Here is a 20,076-nt window from a genome sequence, read left to right as displayed (position 1 = left end):
TCCAGACAATAAAAAATGTTCAAATACTCAAACTCAATACTTGAAGTTTCCAACAAATGGTCAGAGAAAGGTACCAAAGGAGGTACAAACTAAATATTATATTTAGTTTTCTTTTCTATTTGTATTACAATCCTGTAATAATGCAATACTATAAAGCAATAATTTGTTTATGAGCTTTGCAACATTGACAGACATTGACAACACTGAATAAATAAATTGAGCTGAGTAATGAAACTATTATCTTTTTTAGAGCTGCTTTAAGGCCGGTGGTGTGAACGGGATTAGTTTCATAATTGATACATTTTACAACATTAACACTGTTTTTAGTCATTTTAAAAAGTAATGGGACACTAAAGTGCACCCTGTTTTTGAAAAGTGTCTACCAGCAGAGTGAATTTTTTTATGTTTTCTCGTCATAAATCATTCTGTTGATCTTTTATTACTTGGTCCTGCAGTTAGGGATTGTTTACTTGGCACACTGCAGCACATATGTGCAAAAGTTTTTGCAGAGAGAAGCATTTATGGAATATGCAACTGTATGTTGCCCTCAGGCATTCAGAATGACTATGTTTTAACCAAATTGATGCCATGCCAAATAGCCAAACAGCCCATTTGTCTCTTTTATGGGTAAATTGTGAAATGCCTCTATTATTGTGAAATAGCCCTGTGCTCACATGGTCAACTGCTTCCTGTAAAGATTAAGCTGTCATATGGAATGGGAATAATTGGCCCTCAGTGTGACATTCACCTGAGAAGCATGGCAGTTGTAATTCGGTTATCAGCACGTTCATGTGCAGATGCTTCAGCCTCAAGTTCATTGCCCTGTCATAAAGCCAGCAGCAATCGTCTAGAAATGCAATCGAATAGTATGCAAATATGCGGTGAATTGATCTCCTCACTCAGGACAGCTGTGGGAGTGAAGTGGTTTGCGTAGGGGTTTCCTGCTTTCATTTCTGACTGGCTAAGGCCCAGTGCACACGTGATGGAAAATTAACTCGCAGAGCTGTTTTGTGTTGATTTTTTTAGGTATGGGCGTCTATCGATACTGTTTTGTTTTTTATAAAAGAAGCTTAGATGAAGAGAATGTGCGAACAGTTCACAGTAGTGAACTGTAATAATGTCACGACCCTCAACTGACCCTTTTCTTTTTTGTTCTAGTGAAATACATGAGGGAAGCGACGCCATATGTGAAAAAAGGCTCACCGGTGTCTGAGATTGGCTGGGAGACCCCGCCTCCTGAGTCCCCTCGTCTCGGCAGTCCTCACTTCGATATCCCCAGCCCCCCCTCACTGTCCTTACAGGGCGACCGCAGATACATCCCCCTCAAAATGTGCTACATCACCCGCAGTATGACTGTCCCTGACCCAGAAAACAGGTACTGCTTCTAATGCATTCAATATATTGACCACAGGAAGTTTGCAAACTTGAAGCATTACTTTATCAGAGGTCAAAGTCCAATAAATAAATGTTTAAAACATTACAGAATATTTTAATAAATATTATAGCAAATGGTTTTAAATGGTTTCACACTGAATTCAACATTGGGAAGAATGAATACTTTGGGGAAATCGTTTATTTTGTATTTTCATGGGTCTAATGAAATTACACCCATGAACGTTGTATTTCTTTCGAGGAGTGTAATAAAAGTAATGAAATAATTACCAAATAAATACTTTCTCATGAGCTGATCAGCGCTCGTTAATAGCTGTTTCCATCCAAAGCTTCGAACTTAGGCTGCAAAATTAGAATATCGCATAAAACGATTAAAACATTATGTTCGATAACAAACAAAATCGTTGCCGCAAAATATCCATAATGAAACTTGCGCATCAAGACAGCACGTAGACAAAAAAGAAATGCACGCTGTCAATTTATCTTGCGTTTGGCGGTGGATGCCTGATGTTTGGGAATACAATCGTGTGCGACAGTTCTGGGAGGTCATTGTACCCAACCATTTTGATGACAAACTTTGACTTGGGCATTTCCTCAAATGAGTGCATATGTTTTTTTATACGCATTTTTAGAATTTATGCTCAACTTGCCAATTGCATCCAGTGGTTTTTATCCCAACATTGGCATAAAAATAGGTGGATGGAAACATAGTTTATGCCAGAATGACTGAGATGGGCAATCAAAGAAGGTGGGCATTACTGTTACTTTTTACAGAAGCAAAGTGTGAATTACAGCATGGAACTTCAGTTTTATTGGTCAAAATGTGAGGTATGATTTAAGTAAGTAGCTAAACACTTAATTGTTGACAACTGTGATACGATTGAAATGTTAAACGACCAACAGTAATATACAGAGGTGCAAACGCCTCAACTAGAGCCGTTTTCAGCATATTAGGCATAAGAATGAATGTGTGCATATCTTGATGGCCTTTCAGTAAATTCACTTATTATCCTTAGATCTACTCTAGAATATGGTCAAGTGTGTGGCTTTGACAAGTGGGTTTATAGGTTGTGGTTAGGACAGTCTCATTTCCAAATAGACCAAACGCACTTCTTCACAATCAAATCTAGTTCTTTAACTATTTTTCTTTATTTGTCTCCTACTCAGTTTCTTGTCAAAAAGAGAAAATCAAAGAAATAGTGCTTAAAATTTAAAGGGAGAGTTCACCTAAAAAGGAAAATCGGGTTATCATTCTTTATCATTTACCTATGAAACTTTTGTCATTCTAAACCCACATGTTATGTTTTCATAAAAAATTTCAACATCTTAGATCAGGAGAATCAAAATCTTTTCGGACCCCCAAGCAAGCACAGATTTTAGACGTTTAGATGTTTGGACATGCTTGTTAAAGATGGTGGAGAAAGTGATTTGAAATGTTTTAGACATTAATGCCGTCTCAGGATGTGCAGTAAGGGGTCTCATTATTTAGAGGATGAATGTGACAGCCCATGGTAATGCACTCCACGCAACAAATGCTTTATGCTGGTCGCTCACTCCGTCATGTTTGATGTCTAAAGAGTGCTAGTGTCCTCTGCTTGTCAGTGAACCTTCATATATTCAAAAGTAATGGAGGACAACGTCAAAGTCCATGTCAACAATGACTTCAAAGATTTCCTATGTTACCAGAGTGCTTTAGCTGGGCCCAAAAAAAACACTCAGAACAAAATGCAAGACATGAAGCCAAACACCAAACCTGTGACGTATTTGCATACCATGTCCAAAGAATAAATAGTAAATATACAAATAAAATATTGATCAAGAGGCTAAAATGATGCTTGGTGCAAAAAGGTAACAATACGTTTTCAGGTTAGCAGTGTCCAGTAGATAAACTGGAACATTTATATGGATGTATTTATTTATATGATCTACTATGAGTGTAATTTATAATAATAATATAATAACTGCCCCCCCCCCTGCTTTGCTATCGGGATGATTCGCCCTATTACGAGTTTGTTTACCATCGAAATTATTTCGAAGCTGTTATATTAAGGGACAAATCTTGCATAGTGTGCCTTTAAACGGTAGTGCATGTGTATATGACCTATATACTTATGAATATAATTATCTGGTCTGTAGTGTATCAATGCAATATAGTTAACATGCATAATATGTAGAAAGTCTCCTTAATTTATATCAACAAAATGCCATTATACATAATACTTGTGTTTCAAAACCATAAACATATTCACCATTTTCTAAACAAGAAGTCTTGTTTTTGAAGTCAAACTTTTATTTTGAGGATGCAAATATTTTAAATAAAATATCAGTCTTAGATGTTTCATTTTGTGTTGCTGAATGTGTTTTTGCTCTAGTGATCACACTAACCACAGTGTTTTTTGTTCTCCTAGCTTCATGTTATTTTTGCACTATATTGTACTTTTGTCGTGAGAAAAATGAACGTTGTGGTTTGTGAGATTAACCATAACATTTCACAGGAAGTGTGTTAAAAGATGATGTACCAGAGCTGAGCTGCTTGACAATAATGACAAGAGGAACTTGTCACATCTTTTTTTAAAACACTGTAAGACTTTGCGTCAGTGAGCTGCTAGAATGTTTAAAGTCACCATGGACTCAATATGGACAATTCTTGTTTTTTATGGTATGTTGTAGTATTTATAATAACAAATAAAATGATTAATTTTAACAAACAACAAATGTCATGTGGCCTCGTAAACTTTAATCAAATTAACTTCCCCTCCCTTTTGCAGCAACATCTCATCTCTTCTATGATGATGTGTTTACTGGCGCGAGGGCAGAGCAACCTGTCAATCACTTGAGATCATAGCAATAGCAAACCACAAACCATCCAATCAATTTCCAATGGACAAAATCCTAAATTTTTTCTTGTTAGAGAGGCTATTTCACTCGGATATACGTCATAATAGAGAAGAAAATACTATTGCAACTTCTGTTTCATGCTGACTTTAACAAACTGCACTCTAATAACTTTCTGCCTCCATTTGTTTGTTGTAGCTTTGTCTCAAACATACACTGAAAAAGAAAAAAACAAAGTAAAAATGTACTTAATTTTTGTCTTTTGCAAGTTTTTCACGCATATTTTTAAGTAAACTTCACATATGAAATTAAGTAAACTCTACTTAAGTTAAGTAAAATTAACAAAGAAAATAAGTAATTTTAACTCAAAAAGTTGAGTAATTTCTACTTAGTTGAAGTTTCCTTTGAAATCCATTTTACTCGGAACAATATAGCACTGAATTAAACCATGCTTTTAAAGTGTATGCTTTACTTAGAAAAACATCAACAAGTAAATAAATGTAGACACCATACATACATATAAGAGGTAATCCGGCACCTGAACACAAAGATCTCAGTACTTGGTACACAATACACAATGACGGTAATATTCAATGGATTGTTTTTGAGTATAAATGTGTCATCTTGAGTAGAAAATGAATTCCAAATACACAATAAAATGAACAAAATATCACAATACCACTTTTGCATTGCTGAATGCTTTGAGGAATCACAGCCCTGTTATTATTCAGTACAACAGCACTCCTGCTCATAAGATATTGCTTAAATATGTGGCGTGGCCAGACTGATAGTGAGATAAACTGACAGGCAGACAGACAAACGAAAGACTTCACTCCTGCCATGCGGCATGTCAGTAAGGAGCCCTGCAGACCGTCAGCTCACACCCTCCAGCTCTGTTTTCAATTTACACCATTGTGTCCCTTGTCTTTTAGCCCATCCATCACTGTGGTGCTCATGCGGAGCTCTATCAACTCTGCAGACATTCACGGCTTACCTCGAGTGCCACACTGTGAGAGGATTCCTGTCAAATTCCTAAGCAAAATCCATCTGGAATAAAAATAGAATGTGCCCTCTTCCACTGTTGTCATTTCTTTGGACTGTTGGGCGTTCTGATGGTCCAGAGTGGATCTGTAACTGGAGTTGTTTTGGTGGAAGTTAGAGTAGCTGGAGGTTTGGGGTATGAAGATGTTCCTCCACGGCAGATGTGTCAGCGACCTTTCCATCTGTCTTGTGTTAGTCTTGCTCTTGTTTGGTTTGACACATTATACACATTTGTGTCTTCATAAACCATAGAACACACACACACACACACACACACACACACACACACACACACACACACACACACCTCAGAGAAATAAGTATGAAAATAAGTCAAAAATTCGATTGTCTCAGTAAAGTCGGTAAACTCTTTAATTAATAATAAAAATGTAGATCGATAATTGTTCAGTCGTATCTGATTGTGAGGTGCCTTAAGATTCCAGCCCCTAATGTCAATCTAATCTTTTCCATTTTAAGAGCATGTAAAAAAAATCCAATGGCGATTAAAAAGAATGGCTGTTGACTTTCAGTTAATAATAAGAATGTCATCTAGTCATGGCATACTTTTTAAATATCCGCTAATGTGTTTTCTTTACTAATTAGTAGTCATAGCATTTTTTAGTAGTCATAATTTGGTAATACAGTATGTAACCATTTTCCACTCGGTCTCTGGCCATTTCAATGAAATGCTCAGTTTTTGTTCTGCTTCTCATTGTAGATTCCACTGTTATTGACTCTTTCAAGCATCTCTGCATAGAAATAATGTATTCCATAATGTACGTAGAGCTGTTTCTTCAGTAACATCCACTTTTTAAATCAGTGACCTCTCCAAAAATTCATCCATGCATGATATATTTAAAAAACAAAAAATCCATTGGATAGTTCTATTGATTTGTCTTAGAAAATAACAAAAACTATAAGTAACTATGATAACCAAGATGTTTGCCCTCACAGGTGGACGGGGCCTCCAAGCCAAAAATATCTTTAGAATTAAAAAAGTGGCCAAAAATTAAAACTATTACTCTTTTTATTTTATTTTTTAACATCTCTAGTTTTTTTTCCCTTCTCTGTCTGGACCTGCACATTTCCTCTCTACAATTACTTGAACCAAGAGCTAGATTTTGCCCTATCATTGACACGTCTATGTAAACAAAACATGGCAAAAGTTCTCTGAGGTTGAATTGTAAGGGTAACTTTCTGAGGTCTGCTTACTACCTAGGAGAGATCTCATTTGACCACAAAAGGAATTGAAACATTCACTTCCTAAATTGGACACAGGCATCTCCATTAGTTGTGAAATTCTCCCAATTATAGTCTTAAAGGGCAGAACTCATTGGGCCTCATCCAAAAAGCTTTTTCCTCCAGTCTACTGCAAACACATCAGCTCCATCTGTGCCCACCCCCCTAAGCCCCTCCAAACTCTCTGTCTTCATGAAGGTAGATCTATTTTTACCTACACGGTGCACCTGAAAATGATATTGTGGAGTGTAAGGTTAAGACTTTTTCTCTAGATGATGTATGAGCGGAGTATTTATCACTGTAAACTCCATGAACCGAACTGATGTATGGTTCTGTTTAAACCTGGTGTATCTGATATTCTGGTGGGTAATGTTGACTCCAGAGCTCTTTTAAGCACTGTCTGCCCTTTAAGTAAACTCAGATGGCTCGTGTTTAAATAAATGTTGTCAAATGTCATTGCGTGTAGTCTGTTCTGTAATATATTTAACTCATTCAACTCTACTAGATTTAATTTTATAGAAGCAGTAGTTATTTTTCTATCTGTTGCTTTCATTCAGGCAAACATCCAGAAATGCTTTAAAAATGCAATTAATACATACATACTTAAATGCACCTCTTCTATAATGAGCATGTTTTTAAATTTCTTGTTTAAGATAAATTTAGCTATTTTTTGAGGGCATAAAGTCACTATGTCAGGGTAATACAATTGTACTGATGGTATGAGGGGATTTTTTTTTTTTCAAAGTAGTTTGGCATAATCATTTTTATTATAATTTTTTTATAAAAGAAATATTAAAACTTTCGTCTGCCACATGTTGTGCAACATACATGCAGTAAGTAAATAATGACAAAATTGCAATATTTGGTTGAGCTATTCCTTTAATAACCCCTTAGCTTGACCAGTGAACTCTGGATTTAGATTAAAACGGAAGCTGAACTGTATTCTCTTTCTTTCTTATTGTGTTTCAGGCAGATGGAGCTGCACTCCTCTGATGCTAAGCACACAATAGTCATGAGACATACAGACACGGCCTCTGCCCAGACCTGGTTCACTCTCATGCAAACTGCCATCGCAAACCTCACCAGCAAAGTCATCAGCGAACTCCGAGAACACGCAGGCCGCCACAGCATCGCCGGGAGTCGAGAGATCCGATACCTCGGCTGGCTAGCGGAAAAGGTGGAGAATTGATTCAATTCGATTTGATGAAAACAATTTAAATGTGATGATCTTAAACAGTATAATGAATGTACTTGTGCTATTGACTTTCGCAGTGAGGCTTCGCAAAAACCTGAGACCACATTTACAAAGTTCTGTCATGAAACTCAGGCTGATCGCAATCACATCATTCTTTATAGGGCACAGCTGATTGGTTCCTGCTGTATCAGTAGCCAATGAGCTCACTGCTCAACCTTCAAATACTTGCTCTGCTTTTGCCTTAGCAGTGCAGCGCGCTTACAGAAACCCTCCACCTTCCCCAGCTCCACCTGTATAGATCTGCTACTGGTAATTCATGCATCCAAGTTGTTCAGCAGCAGCATCATGTACTTGCTCACAGCAGCGTGTCATATATGATTTGGCAGTGGCAAGTCCTGTACTTGCTCTGCAGCAGCAGCAGCAGCATAGCAGATCTATTCAACCAAGACCAAACATATCAATGTTGTCATATCAATTACCATGCCAGAAAAAAACATTGATCAAGATGGTAAAAGAAAATGTTAAATTGTTTTTGCATTGAGCTTATGATGTCACCAGCCTGTTTCAACTGTCCAACTGCATATAACGCACATCAATTCAGCTTCATGATATTCCTGCCCCCATGAAAAGGTTACCCAAATTTAAGTAAAAGTAAGCTGTCTAGACCCATACGGATTTCTTACACAAAACCCAGCATTAGCTCAAGGTCTTTGGTTTGATGTAAGTGTTCCACTGTAAAATGTTCCTTTCATGATAATAATAACTGTGTGGAAAACCTACATTCACTAAAGAAAACAGTTTGGAGGACATTAAAGTGCTTTTTTACAAGTTTTTACAATAATTTTTGCTTTTGTTTTTCACGTGTAAGAGGTACGCCTGGTTACATTTGTATCATAGGTGCTCGTTTCAAATCTGCTGTCATACTTATTTAGAGTTTTATATACGTAAGCAGGTGTGCTCATAAACAATAACAAAATGCACATTTAGATTATATATATGTATGCATTTTGAATGCATATATGTATGTGTATACATTCAAAATTCAGTATCTTCCACAAATATGGAGCACTTCAGCTTTTCAGATTTTCTGTCCAATCAAATGCTCTCAAGAATCTGAATCATCCCATCCCTTACGTTAGAAAAAGATTTGCTACAGCTGCATCTGAAATGGTCGTTTCTTCACACATTAACTATTTTTTAAGTAATGAATAGCACACAGTGCGCTATATAGGGAGAGATTTCAGACACAGTCATGAAGCCTGTTTTCTTGTCAGTATCATCTCAAACCGCATTCTAAACAGGCCTGTCACAAGCTGTCAGAAGCTTTGTAGGGCTATTATGCAAGTGATACGCTATTGGCTGTTTTAAAAAAGGCATGTTTATTGATTGACAATGAAACAGGACTTCATTTGACACAACAGTTCTCTGCCCTCTGCTTCCCTCCCATTAGCCACCTCTTTGATGGGCCTCTAGTACACAAATTTTAATGTTTGCCACATACTTGTGAAAATGGTACGAACATGATTTAAAACAAACGTGTACGGATGAACCATGTTAGCAGGTCCCAGGTTATACCATACACTCTGGTTGGAAAAATGACTAACATTCTCAAAACTGTACAGACAGTTCCTCTGAAGAGGTTTTTTTTTTTCTTCTAAAAATTCTCACAAATCGTGGTGAGCGGGTACTGGAGTGTTTGGAGGATGACTCTTCTCAGTGTGACCGCAGGTTTTTCCTCCCTATTAAATCTTCTTTTCATCGCCGTCTCATTAGCCGAGGCCTGGCTGGGCCGGTTAATAGAGAACTGCAGTGATGGCAGGGCTGTGGGCAGCCCAGTCTCAGCCTGCCCTTTAATGAGAGCTCACCCGTTCCGTCTCCTATTACCAACCTGCCGGCCCCTTGATGAATAATTATATGAGGAAAAAACCTCCAGTGTGCTGAATGCCCACAGACAGCGAGCAGATTTTTTTTTTGTGCTTATAACAAGGGCCTGTTTGTGGTTGCGCATCTGCTTCTGATGCACTCGGCCCCGCTGGGGTCTCTTTTTAGCCTTAAGGCAAACTGACCCTGTGATTTGTGAGATTTGAGTGGTCTGTCAGGCTATCAAAGCCCTGAGGGGACATCTGTCATAGACGAGAGCTTCAGCAGTAAATGCATTCAGGCTCAACTTAAGGTCTTATTTGGACAACGTTTGGAACTATTACTCAGTAGTGCAGGTTTACTTTTGAGCTTATTAAAGTCAACGTGAAATGTCATTCAAATCTCACTTCTGTAATGTGATGGATTTCAGAGTGAAACACGATTTTCAGTGTGAAAAAAATGTTGAGTTGGGCTTAATTTTATTCACCTGGAAATGATTGGATCATGTTAAGTGGGTGTTTCTCAACAGAATGGTGGTTAGAGGGGAGGGGTGAAAGTATAAGGGATTTGTGAAGTCATCCGAAAAGGAAAGCCATTTCAGAGGCAAAGCAAGTTATTATAATTTCATTAAAGATGATGACAAGCATTTGTTTTTCTGTAATAACGTGTGCGGATGAATCATTCACAGTAAGACAGGGTTGATACAATCATACTAATATATTGCCATCGTTTTCCTCATAATATTGCATTGATACTTCAAATATCAAATGATATGGTCAAATAATGAGAAAGCAGTTTGTCTAAATAAGCATTACCTCTGAAACTTCTCAGTGTGGTCAGAGATGCAGAACTGGAGAAAAGCAATAATAATTGCAAGTTCTCGTCAAATACGATTGACAATTAGCATTCAGTTTGGATTGGTTCTGTTTTGGGCAATTACTCCCTGCGCATCCATGCAGCCTAGCATGGATAAGAGCAGGGAGAGCAGCAATAACCCCCCCTTAGGGTAAACAGAATAGAACCAACATGAATGTATTGCACATATCATTAATGTCAATATTTTAATGTACAACATAATTCGAGAATTTAGTCTGATTCAAAGGGGAATCAGAATGCCAAATCCTGACTGGACGAGAGGAGGAGCTGGGGATGGAGGAGGGTAATTCGCTCCTGACAAACACGATTGCTGCTGATAATACTGAAGGAGCTTATATATGGATGCTGGGATAGGTGTTGTATTCCTATAGGTAGATGTGGATCAGCTCAGAGTCAGACCTGCCAGAATTAACGCTACGCAATTTTTCCTGTGAGGTTAGAATAATACACTTATTTTCAAGGTGTCGTAAGGTTTTGCTTCTCTGGTAAATTTTTATTTTTTTTTGAATGCTTTTAATAGAAAACAAAAATGCTTTGCGTACAGTATGTAAACTGTACCTCCGAACCTGATTTTATCAAGTACAACATGTTCCTGGATCAACATCTTTGTTGATCCTGGAACAGATTTGAGGGACAAGTTTACGGTTTAGTTTAGGCTTACAGCCAGGGTTAGGCGCTTCTACATCAGTGTCACTCACCTGTCATTCCCTCTGATTTTAGGGGTAACCTATGGGTAAGGTTAGGTTTAGAGGTAGGGATATGGTTATGATTACATTTTCGGACTGGAATGTTGTTCCAGGACCAACAAAATATGTTGACCCTGCAAAATCAGGACGTTCCGCAAGCACCATGTATGGCTGTTTCGAGGAGGAGATGGGTAGGGGAATGAAGAATGTGCATGTGCCCGCAATCTTCCCCTAACTGGGATAAATAAAGTGAACTATGTATAGGTCTTGTATATCTGAAAACTTTTGTGTGTGCATACTTTCAGGCAAAGCTTTATACATGAGGAAAAGGAACTTGCATTAAGAAAATAAATGGGGTTTCTTTTGAATCGATGTTGACTTTACTGAGGGTGTGTGTGTGTTTCAGACGGAAAGTGAAAGACAACGCTGGAAGCCGGTGCTCGTGATGTTGACGGAGAAAGACCTGCTGCTGTTTGACAGTATGCCACGCATGAGAGAACACTGGCTCAGCCCGACACACACCTACCCTCTGCTCGCCACACGGTACACACTCACACACAGCGTTACGGCTGTCTTTTTGCTCGTTCATACAAACACACCTTTGGAAAACCAATCATGGTGTACACACTTGCAAAACCCTCTGTACACTCACACACACACACACACATACACATGCAAACACTCACACTTTTTGCATGGCAGTTGGCAGTGCTGCTGATCAATTGGGAACTGAAATACACAACTGCAGTCTTTCTCAGCCAGTTGGAAAGAAACACTACAAAAGCATTACGGCTATTAAAGGCCTGTTGAGGCTGAGTGAGGCGGCAGCTATTGCTACAAGGGATAGATTTGAAGTCCAAGTTTAACTGGACTGCAGCCCAGTTCTCACTCTAGGGCTGATAGGGCAGTTATCACAGGCTCAGTTGGCATGTGTTAATATTTTGTTGACCTTGAGATTGTCCAAAATGGCAGAAAGTATAGCTGTGCTTTTTCTAAAAACTTTTCAAAACTTATTTTGAAATCTCAAGTTTCTGTCAAGCCGGGCAGCCCCGCAAACAGTGAAAACTCATTGGACTAAATCCCACGCCAGTAAATAGAATGCGACAGTGCCCGTCCACTTTTTCAGTGGCCTTGGTTCTGCAGATATTTTTCCCATTAGTTTTTTCCCATAGGGATTTAAAAAAAAAAACTCTTCGTAAAGAAGTTATAAGCCATGAACCAAAACAACCAGCTACTAGGTGAATCACAACATTGTAAACTTTGATTGAACAAAAAGACAAAGGAACAAGTACTTAATAGTAGAGCTGCAACTAACGATTATTTTGATAATCGATTAGTTCTTCGATTAATCTAGATTAATACTTCATATTAAAATAGAGCAGTCTATTCTATTCGTCAATGATACCTTTCAGATGATACAACAGGAAAACAAATCTCTTATGTTGAGTTTTTTTGATCATAGGCTGGTGCATTCTGGTCCAGATAAGGGTTCACCACAGCCTGGTGGCGAGTTGTCCTTTGCTACACGAACGGGAACCAGATTGGGTATCGAAGCCCACCTCTTTAGAGCAGAGACCTGCAAAGACCTGTCACTCTGGACCAGACACATAGTCACTGGCTGCCACGCATCTGCCGAGATGATCAAAGAAGTCACTACCAGTGAGTATGGATCCTACTCCTTGCTCCTTTCTCACGTCTTATGACCTATTCACAGCTTGGAATAATTCTGAGCACGAGAAACATGCACAATAAGGTTTAAAAATGAAACCGCATCTTTTGAAGTGGTCTATTGTACCAGGATTATTTGCCATTTCTTTACCAGGATTATTTGCCATTTCTTTACTATGTTATTTTATTTATTTATTTATTAACAAAAGAATTCCAAAAAAAAAAACAAAAAAAAAACTTTTTATTCAGATATTCAAACTTCTTTGGATGAATGACCCAAACTTTTTCCATCAGAGTGAAATGTTTTACACATTTGTATCTTATTATTTATTGTGCATTTTCTTTCATCCAGCTTCCTCTTTTTACATTAGTTTTTCAGCTATAGTTTCTTAAAAAATATACTCATACTAGCATCAAATGTAGATTTGTGGTTACATGCAAGCTTGTATGCAAAGATAAATGCATCTCGGCCGTCTGATGTCATGGTCGGTGGCTCCTACTGTACTCTGAATTCCCAAACGCTCTGTGCTGCACTACAATATTTCTGACTTTTGGATCTATGTTATTTATACTGAAGTCGTTTTGGTAAAGAGTGTATTTTTAGAACGGAATGCCATGGCAGAGTTCCTGTGTGGTCTCAATGCAGCAGGCGAGGGGCACCGAGCAAAGCATTCTGGGAATTGAAGCTCTCAGGCAGTCCCTTAGGCTAGACTGATAGGAAATGATCCGCCGCTGCTGAACTGAATGCGAGTCCCTGGAGATTACCGCGCCTTATTTGGATATCTCGCGGTTTTCCCCTTCTGTCAGATATTTTCATATGTTCTGAGATCAGGCTTTGAGATAATTTTCCACTTAACCTACAATGCTAGAATGGCAAGTAGACAGAGATTAAATGATTAATGTTGATTTAATTGTCACGAGTTAAGCACGTTAGCATTGGTGTAGGAAGATGAACTCTGGAAAAATCTACTGAGAGAAACATAATAAAAATAGACTGACCTTGTTACAACATGCCAGAATCACTAATTAATACATTTGGGAGAACATTAATTACTTTGAGTTTGTAGCAGAGAGCAACAGATGCAGATCCTCTCAAAACAAACCAGACCGCTTTTATCACGCCGAATAACAAGTTAGACTGGATGTGACATTTTTTCTTCCCTTAAAAAGATTCGGTTTGCGTCAGAATCTTGGAGCTGCTCCATATTTGGGATTTTATGGGAAAGGCCCATTTGGCAGCTGATGCTCCATTACCTGTGTTTAGTCTAATCTTGTAATCTGTTCAGGGAGTTAATGTCTCCAAAGATTCATTTTCTTAAGGTTCTGTAAAAATTCTGTGACGTCATATATTACTTTTATAGTTGGCCACAAGCTTCATAATCCTTTTTCAGGCTGTAATGATAAAAAGTCACAAAAAAAGTCTCGCACAAAAAAAAGTGGCGCTTTTAACATTGATTAATTAATTTGAGGGGCCCACAATGGCTCTAATCAAATGACAGATTTTCATATTTAGATGTACTTTCATGTGTATGCTTTGTAAAGCACATTGCGCATAGACTAAAAGTGTTAAAGTAAATGTGTTATTATTCATGATTTGGAAAAGATAAGCCTGCATAGGCACATGACTTGCAGTTGAATTACTGAATTAACGTCCAGATATACTCATAGCGAAGTTCTATTTCTTTCTTCGTTTAGGGGTAAAAAGAACTTGGAAATACCTTTGCAGCTGTATACTGTTAGCGAACATCCCGATGCTGCTGAGAGCGGCGTTTAGATCATGAATATATAAATATGTACGCACTTTCCTCGCAATGACAAAATAAACACACATCAAAAATGACAGCGGTGAGAAAACAGCAGTTAAGAAAGCATCTGATCATAGAGATGAGGATGTTTGCACAAGCTCTGCAATTTGGCCCTCCAGTAAAGTAAAGTCATGTTTATTTATTTAGAACTTTATACAATAGATTACTTTAAACCAAACAGTTCTTCGATTTCGCTTGAAGTATATCAGGGCCAAGCCATTGTAGTTAAAAAGCAGAAAAATTCCTATGCTAGTCCATTCGTGTTAAAAAGGATGCAGTTTGTGCCTAAAAAGCCCATCTGGTGGGAAAGAGTCCCTCAGTCCTGAAGATCAAGCCGTTTGGATGGGGGATAAGGTTACAGTATTAGTAGAGTGACATGGGAACAGTATTCCGAAATCGGCCCCCTCACCCAAAGTAAGTGATTAATAGGTGTTTGAGTATTTAATGTCAGTGTAATTCAGATTTAATGGGTAAATTGCAGAAGAAGATGCTTTTTCATTGCTGTGATGATCTAATCAGCCTAATGGACTGGGTTGTAGCCAGAGCCGAGGGGTTTCTCAGAGATACACAATGTGAAAAGAACACACTAGCCTCGCAATTACCCGGTCAAAGAGCGATTCAGGAAGCTTTATTGGGGCAAATGGAGGAAACAGCAGAAGTGGATCTCTGGCACGCTCACAATAGACATGGTAACAGTAGGTTTCTTTCTACACATCCTGTGGTGCCTGATGAGCTGTTATTGAATGGACTGGAGGAGTGATACTAGATACATGGAGTCCTGTGATGTATGTGATGGAACTAGGGAGGTATTGAGCAGAGATTACTGGTGATAAATGATTTACCAATTATCAGGATTCAAAGGACATTCATCTCACAGATGGAATACACTTCCATTTTATTCATACCTTAATGAAATTTGCAGTTCAAATCATTAATACTTGATCTCTTTTTTTTATAGTACTTGAAAAATATATTTCTAGAAGATGTGAAAGCATCTGCATGAATAATTCAGTAAAATGTTTATTATTAGATCTGTAAAGTTGAGGTGGGGCCAATTTTCATCCACCAAATAAAGTAGTCACACCTCAAAAGGATATTGACAATTTCACAGATTTTTTATCTTTGAAAGTGTTTTAAAATAGTATGAACTTTATATATATATATACAACTTTGATTAACTTTTTTGATCCACTTTATATGTTAATCATAGTTTTGACAGCTGTATTGAATTTGGAATATTCTTTAAAGCTTCCGTGTCTCTGTTCCTTCAGGTTGTATGTATCAGGGTCAGGACTGTCGGTTGGTCATTCACTATGAGCAAGGTTTCTCTGTCATAGCAGATGGAGACGACAGCTCTCTGGCACGGACACTTTTCAGCTACCCGTTTGAAAAGCTGAAGATGTCTGCGGACGACGGCGTACGGATCCTCTATCTGGATTTTGGTGGAAACGAGGGTGAAATTGTGAGTAAAATCAGAGGTTCATTCAGCAGCAACAAAATTAGTCATCCATGCTGAGAGTGCTGTGTTTTCTATTATTTAAGTTAGATTAAAAAATAATCACTGTTAAAAAAAATCTAATTAATTACATGACGTGGCGATTAATTAACCTAATCACCAAATATTCACACATTCATTTTGGTAAAATAATTAACCCCAAAAGATAATTTAAAGTCATTATTGTGGTAAAAAAAAAATTTTTTCAACATTTATTACACATTAACTTAGGCTTCAATGGCCATGAGGGTGAGTAAATGATGAAAGAATTTTCATTTTTGGGTGAACTATACTTAATTTGAAGAACTTAATTGTTTTTTAATAATAATGGAAAAAAAAACTTTTTTGATGAAACGATACTAAATAAGAAACTAAAACTACGAGTTGGTGGCGGTAAATGTCTAAATGAGTAAGTCATTGACATTGAGTCATTCATTCATTCAATTGGTTCAAATGGCTAATTCATTCAGGAATGAAGTAAATGGCTCTCTTTATGAATGGGCCATTGAATCACTGGTTCACCAGATTGATTCGCTCAAAATGCAGATTCTGTCATAAATTAAACACTGCTGTGTGTTGCTCGGAGACTAACAACAGTTCTGCTCTGGCTTTATAGGTAATATTTTCATTGGCAATATTGAGCCATGACATGTAAGATGATCCTGGGGCGGGTGCGTTAAATGTGTTAATAATTTTAACACGTTTTTCCCCCATAACTTATTAATTAAATGAACGTATTAAATTGACAGGCCTAATGTATGTATGTGTATATATATATATATATATATATATATACCATCAATAGGAGGAATTCTTGAGAGCAGGAAATGATGCATGTCTGTACTGATAGATGGTCCAAGTTCCTGAGAAGATCTGCCCGATTGTTGCTCTCAACATGTGTTTGTCACATCAGGAACTTCCCTTCATTGCTTAATACCTTGTTTTGTTTTTTTCCATTCACAGCAACTGGACTTGCACTCCTGTCCCAAGCCTATTGTTTTTATCCTCCACTCCTTCCTATCAGCCAAGATTGCAAGATTAGGATTGGTAGCCTGAGACTGAACTGTCATAGACTGAAACAGTGACGTGATTATTTCAACACTGAGAAGGGAAATCCAGAACGAGGTGGAACTCGCAAGACTAAGTGAGGACGATGATGCAGAACTGACACTGTAGCAGACCTCGGAATGATTTTAATTGCATTTCAGTAATGATAAACTATGTATTTTTCAGAGAAATATTAATTATAGTGAAACAATTTCACATTGATTTTCTAAGAGAAAAAAAAATCAAACTATATAATGAACACTAGCTTGTGATTGGAACTAAAAATAACACTGGAAGTATTATTTTAGAATCCAATACAGCAGAGGATTCAGCACTTACAGTACCATTCACTTCTACAGTATATAACGGTAGGGAAGGCGGCCATCTGTGTGACAGCTGTCTGAGTTATTGCATCTGTCTGGCAGCTAATGTGGATTAAAGAAAGGCTAGTTTAAACCGTGTTAATGCACATAAAAGTTCAAACATCTCGTTTAGTTTCTGGTGCTTTCACTCGGGAAATGCACTACACCGATGGTTGAGCAGTATCAACAAGGACATTCTAGAGTGCCGGTCATCAAAGAGGCATGTCAACAAACTGTCTGCTTTCACAAGGCCTTTGTGACAAAAGGGGAAAATCGAGACAGGGTCAGCCCTCCCCTTCAGAACAGTGTATCTGTTTCCACAGACAAATGGAGTTTCGGTGACTTTAACAAATGTTTCGCTTTCAAAATCGGGAGTACTGCTGTACAAACCTGTGACATGCAAAAGAAAACTTTAGAAACGCTGCCACATTTGTGTAGTTGTTTTTTTAATATTCATCAGAAGAATGTTCTCAATTAGTGCGTGATGTGCATGCATGTACGCTAGCATAACAACTATTGTGGAGGCTCAGATTCGCTCTCATTGGCCTGTGGTCATATGCAGACACAAAGGCCATTCAAGTACTTTAGATGTCAGATTATAAATTAGACTACTCGAGAATTTCCAAGTTAACCAGCAATTAGTGTCCATTGTCGGGCACTGAGCGTTCCCAGAGCACTGCTTCATTGAAGGGGTTATGTATTTGGGGACAGTAGGGCCCCTGTGGCACAGCCTTTGTCTCATCTGTGAAACCGTCCCTGCCACATTCCAGCACACATGATGGATCCAGGAGTCACAGGCCTGGGAACCTGTTCTCGACAGTAAAGGGATATTTCATTCTAAAATGAAATTTCTGTCATTTTCTCACCCTCGTGTCATTTCAAACTCGATTGGGACACAAAAGATAATGAATTTGAAGAATTATTCTGTTCAAATTATGAAAGTCAATTCAATTTTGAAAGTCAATGAAAGTCCAAGACTTTCAAGCTCCAAAAGGACATAATTACTTGATGGCAAGCTGGAACATCCTCAGACTCAAAATTATGCATTTGTATGGCAACACTGTTATCGGCAAAGTGAATCTGAGTAATTTGAGTACTCAAAAGACAAGACCATAATGCAAATAACAGTTGTTATGCAAATGCCTTTGTTAAACATAATTTATGTAGTGTAACATTAGATTAATTAACTTTGTGCTTGTTTGAGTAAACTATTGTATGTCAAGTTTATTGTTATCGTTAATAACATGAACATAGTTATTAATAATAAATACTTAAAAAGTTAAACAAATATTATGTAATAACTACATTTTATTGCTGAGGCAGCTGGCATTTTGAGTTTTTCCACATGACGTGATAGTGATCAGGTGGTACAAGTCAGCTTTCAAGCTTTAATTACAAGTTCTAGGATGTAAATGTGTTTTACAAGTTGGGAATCTCGTAATTACTTTAATTTTGACATGGTGTGAACGCACCTTTAACACATACGACTTGACTGGTATATTTAGGTCTACTGAAGCGACTTAATTACTCTGCGTGATTCATTCTTAAATTAAAACACTGGTCAATGCAAATCCAAATATTGTGATATATTTGGACTCCATTGACTTCAATAATGTGGACAAAAACATTCAGCAGAACAAAGTCATACAGGTATGGAATGATAAGAGGATGAGTAAATGATGGTGTGAATTAAATACATTTTCAGATTCTCCATCAGCAGACTCTACACACGTCCTCTTCCGTGTTTTACTCGTTACTTCTACTGTTTAGGAACAATAACGTTATTTATACTTCCTCATTTTCAGCTTAAGTTTCAATAAATGGTCACTGGGAGGAAGTTTTAAGTTCTGAAAATTACAGCATATTTTCATAGTACAATGAACTCTTATGAAAGGATCAAGGAAAATTTGATTCCTCATGATAGGAACCCTTTTTATATCAAGACGTCAGCATGGAGAACAAAGTGAGGCGCTTAAACACTGTAGAAAAGAGCTTCTTGTCAGTCTGCAGTTTAATAGAGATCCAAATACTGATTCAAAGCTGGGGAAAACCGAGTATCACAATGTATCGAAATAAACAGAAACCCTATTAAAAGAATCTGTTTTATTATTCACTATCATAACATTGAGTTCCACCCTATTAACCAGAGCAGCTCTGTTGATAAGTAGCGAGTGAGTTCAGATTGCATGTTGCCTTCGAGGGCTCTCAGGGCTGCCAATGTAATGTGCAACCCCCCTCCCTCCTTTCCCATCACCCCTCTGGGCACCCAGAAGTGAGAACAATGGCCCTGTGTGGGACTGGAATGTGTCCGGCAACTTTGCCAAACGAGACACCCTCAACCCTCTCTGGGCAAGGAGTACCAGGGAGCAAATACTCTTTATGACCTCAGCCCAGTGTGACCTTTTGATCCCAACACAGCAGTCATTTCGGGGCAAACTACTTGTGAGATCTGTGCAGTGGAGGTTTAGCGCCGATAGCTTGTGTGCGATAAACAAAAAGACGTGGTAATCAGAGGGCATGATGAGGTTTTGGAAAAAAGCTTGAAAGTTTCATGTGTTCCTTGTTTCATGCTCGA

At 37.9% G+C, this 20,076-nt stretch overlaps 1 protein-coding gene across 1 annotated transcript in view; it reads left to right on the top strand.

Moving 5' to 3' along the window:
- Positions 1–19,591, top strand: part of sntb1 (syntrophin, basic 1) — a 30,808-nt gene extending 11,217 nt beyond the window's left edge. The window contains exons 2-7 of the mRNA XM_081388127.1: positions 1,159–1,375; positions 7,477–7,684; positions 11,531–11,667; positions 12,587–12,783; positions 15,869–16,059; positions 17,056–19,591. Coding sequence (XP_081244253.1) covers positions 1,159–1,375; positions 7,477–7,684; positions 11,531–11,667; positions 12,587–12,783; positions 15,869–16,059; positions 17,056–17,148 — 1,043 coding nt within the window. The 3' untranslated portion in view covers positions 17,149–19,591. The remainder of the gene's footprint in view (positions 1–1,158; positions 1,376–7,476; positions 7,685–11,530; positions 11,668–12,586; positions 12,784–15,868; positions 16,060–17,055) is intronic.
- Positions 19,592–20,076: the final 485 nt, after the last annotated feature.

Source organism: Scardinius erythrophthalmus (assembly GCF_964197995.2).
Source record: "Scardinius erythrophthalmus genome assembly, chromosome: 16".
Taxonomy (NCBI): Eukaryota; Metazoa; Chordata; class Actinopteri; order Cypriniformes; family Leuciscidae; genus Scardinius; species Scardinius erythrophthalmus.
This window is presented reverse-complemented; position numbering and strand designations above follow the sequence as displayed.